The sequence below is a fragment of the Perca fluviatilis genome, chromosome 8 (genome assembly GCF_010015445.1).
Source record: "Perca fluviatilis chromosome 8, GENO_Pfluv_1.0, whole genome shotgun sequence".
Classification (NCBI taxonomy): Eukaryota; Metazoa; Chordata; class Actinopteri; order Perciformes; family Percidae; genus Perca; species Perca fluviatilis.
In genome coordinates, this window is record NC_053119.1 from 11061639 (window position 1) to 11065549 (window position 3911).

At 42.6% G+C, this 3911-nt stretch overlaps 1 protein-coding gene across 1 annotated transcript in view; it reads right to left on the bottom strand.

Moving 5' to 3' along the window:
• Positions 1 to 1056: 1056 nt before the first annotated feature.
• ireb2 (iron-responsive element binding protein 2) overlaps positions 1057 to 3911 on the bottom strand; it is an 18611-nt gene continuing 15756 nt past the window's right edge. Inside the window, exons 18-22 of the mRNA XM_039807896.1 lie at positions 3802 to 3911; positions 3363 to 3510; positions 3020 to 3142; positions 2504 to 2689; positions 1057 to 1917 (exon numbers count right to left, since the gene is read on the bottom strand). The exon at positions 3802 to 3911 is cut by the window's right edge and continues 33 nt beyond it. Of these exons, the coding sequence (XP_039663830.1) occupies positions 1807 to 1917; positions 2504 to 2689; positions 3020 to 3142; positions 3363 to 3510; positions 3802 to 3911 (678 nt within the window). The 3' untranslated portion in view covers positions 1057 to 1806. The remainder of the gene's footprint in view (positions 1918 to 2503; positions 2690 to 3019; positions 3143 to 3362; positions 3511 to 3801) is intronic.

Genomic DNA, 3911 nt, shown 5'->3' on the forward strand with positions numbered 1-3911 from the left:
ATAATTACTTCAGACTGAATCTTGAGTCCGGTACCTGAAATGTAATTTGTGATGGATTATAAACTAAATAATACAGTATCATAGGCCCGGCTGGTGTCCATTCACTTATAATACAGTTCAAACTGCAATATAAGCTGGTAAATGAGCATTAATTATTATTATTATTAGTTATTTCTCACTAAAATAGATTTTATGATATCTTCATAGCTTTAGTCGTATTGAATAAGTCAGACAGAGGTGAAAGCGAAGTTGGGAAAGTGAACTGATGACATGAGAAGCATCGAAGATATGAAGAGCTATGATTACACATCGCACCAAGTCATTTTGGGAAACAGTAATTTGCTTTCTTGCTTAAGTCCACGCATTCTTCTTCCTTGTTAAAACCTGGCACTTTTATTATTACCCAGAATGCAGCTCACCCACTGGCAGCTCAGACGGAAGATTTGGGTGTGTTAATGTAGCCTCGACCCACTAGCCTCAAGCAGAGATGAGAGGCTACAGAACTCTGGTTAGCTTCGAACGTCACACATACAAAATTTAACATTTTCAAACATGTAGTCCTCAGCCCCAACCAATGTGTTTATTTCCTTTATTTGACGGTGACAGTGATAGACAGGAAAGGGAGGAGAGGGGGGGTGGGGGTATGACATGCAGCAAAGGGCCGCAGGTCCGATTCGAACCCGGGCCACTGCAAAGGACTCTACTGGGTGAGCTAACAATGTTGATTTAAGTGTCATCACTTGAGTCAATTCATCAGATTCCACACAGCTCCCACTAGAGACACTAAGGATTTATAAACATTTTTCAAATATGCTGTAGTACTCCCCAAGACCTGCAAACACACTTTGGTGTGTAAAATCTGCAGATTTCCCCTTTAAATAAATATTCATGCTAACAATGCTGAACACGGCAGGTAGTCGGTCTCAGGCTGCAGAAGAGATTTAACTGGACACTGGAGATACAGAACTAAAGGCTATTCAGGTGACTCAGGCGTGCGATCTCGCAAAATCTATCGTTTTCAGTCATACTTAAAAATGTCAATTATTTAGACTGACAAACTTGTATAATTTACCTTTAATGTTATGCAAAGAACTGTCAGTTGCAGTAGGAGTGGTGATACAGCAAAAAAGACAGATTTCACATTTTCCACATAACACAAATTGAGTATCGGGAGGCAGCTGCTAAAGGGGAAAAGGAATTTGACTAAAGCAATGTCAACAGAACTTTAATTTACATCAGATTGTTTGGCCCCAATAAGAAATATGGGCAAATGACATCAATTCTGCAAAAGGAAACAGGCCGATTGATAAAAAAAACTGGCTATACCGCACCCTAAAACCAATGTATGCATGCTGTAGTACCTAGCACCATGTAAACCTTTCTAGGTCGGATTGTTTTATGTATTTATTTTGTTAAACAACAACAGAAGCAGACATAATTCATTTCTTCTTGGGTCACTCAGGACGCGGTTATTTCAGTCTCCAACACAATCAAACACAAACAATGATGTTCAAATGTTGTCTAGGGTACAATCTTCTTATTGAGTGAAAGTCACCACGTCTTCCTGCGCTTTGGACTGTCTACTGTTGCAACTGTAGAGACGTTCACGTGTAGTGATGGAGAAGAAGCTCCGGTACAGGTCTGAAAACTGACATCTCATGACTCCAAAAGTCTGGAGACGTTCATCCAGCTCAAACAGACAAATCATCTTTTTTTTTTTCTTTCTTCCATCCATGCTGACAATCTGGTGAAATGATGACTGCTTGGCACGATCAGTAGGGCTTGGGGAACGGGCTGCAGGCTGTTTCAGAGCAAAGTCCGAGCAACGTATCTAAGGAGACCTCCGTGCCGGAAAAAGATGACCTCCTTCTCGGTGTCAAACAGCGCAGTGACGGAGAAGTACTTTCCTTGGCTAGTCTGCAAGAGAACACAGAAACAAGTCCTTCAATTAACGGATTATCAAAGTGCCTTTATTAAGTTAAAAATCACACTGGCTTTTGGGTATTTTACAAACATCTAGCAGCAAGATATTTTTTTCCTCAGGAGTTGGTGGAGACCAAAATAGAGGTAGATAGTCAGTATCGGACTTATATTCTTTAGGTGTGCAAGTAAATAATCGTTTGCTGATATTGTACTCTAGCTCTACATTGGAGGGTTTTCTGCCCCTTAGTGGCCACAAATCAAACAATGTAGCTTTAATTTAGTTAAATAATCTTTGGAAATCATTGTTAAGGACTTAAATACTGTCAACATCAACAACAAAAAAATATATATATTTTTTAATCTGAAAATTGCCAAGTACTGCACTAATAATGTAGTTCTTCTTGCCACCTCCACAAAGAAGTATATTAATTCAATTCATTTCATTTTACTGGGATAATTCACTCAGTATTGACATTGCTTTCCAGGAAGTCCTGGGTGCAGACATTAACAAACAAACAATACAGACATGTTTGTGCGTGTGACAGTTATCGCAGCTCAGGGCCGACCGCCGGTTATCTACCTGGACAGTGAGCTGCTGCCTGGGACTCAGGCTGTCTGGCAGGGTGATGGTGAACCGCTCCTTCCCGCTGAGCTCCAGCGAGTCCGCGTTCTCGCCGGGCAGGAACTGGAGCGGTATGATGCCCATTCCCACCAGCTGGTTCTTGTGGAGCTTCTCAAAGCTCTCGGCGATGACTGCGCGCACCCCCTGTCCACCGCAAAGAAGCAGGCGAGCGGCAAAAATAAGACACACAGTAATTGAGAATATGTTAATCACTGCTGTAGCGCATTTCCACATTAAACTTTAAATTGCCATAAAGCAATGATTTGAGTTGGATGCATTATGAGTAAAAAGAAAGTAAACTCATTCCCATATTCTAATATGACAGCAGATTAATTAATGTTGCATTGTAAAAAAATGTGGAATGTAAATGTTAAAGTTAAATCAAGTGACAAGAGAGTGAAAACGTGTTGCCTATCATGTCACCTGGTCAGTGTGAGGTAGTGTGTGTGTGTGTGTGTGTGTGTTGCAGTTTACCAGCAGGTATGGTCCTTTGGCTACCCAGTCCCTGGAGTTTCCCGAGCCGTAGTCCTTGCCTGCCAGGATGATGAGGGGAATGCTGTCTCTCTGATAGCGATCAGCTGCCTCAAAGACATCCAGCTGATCAGAGACAGACAAAAAGGAGGACGTGTTTTTTAGCAGCAGGTCTGACATTGAAAGAACAAAACCAGCTAGCCTGGCAACGGACAACGCCAGACAACCACGATGCTACAGCTCAAAGGTCTCGAGTAAGGACTGGTGTTTGTAATAGCCGATACATAAACAACTGCACGAAAAAAATAGCCCTCTGGGTTACTGGTCCGAATACGTTCACACTCACTGTCTGGCCTGAAGGAATGTGCAAAGTCTTAGGGCCTGGTTTTCCGATGAATCGATTTTGGAGCTTGATGCTGGCGAACGTGCCTCTGGTCATCACCGCGTCGTTCCCTCTGCGAGCGCCATACGAGTTAAACTCCCGCGGTGTCAGGCTAAGGGGAATGTTCAAAGATGTTAATACATTTGCATTTGTACAGTGATAAAACAAAAAGAAACGGTGTCCAGTTACACTTACATCCTTTGTTGATCTATTCAGACACACACACACACACACAAACACAAAAACACACACACACACACACACACACACACACACACACACACACACACACACACACACACACACACACACACACACACCTTCATTGTGTACATAAATCCTTCTCATCCAACTTCTTATATTTCATCATGACTCTCACCAGCATGTCTAATAGGAAACTGACCGTTTGCTCAGCAGGTACTTGGCGGCGGCGCTGACCCTGGCTATGCTGCCCGCTGGCGAGATGTGGTCCGTCGTCACTTTGTTGCCGAGGAAGAGTAAGACATGAGCGCT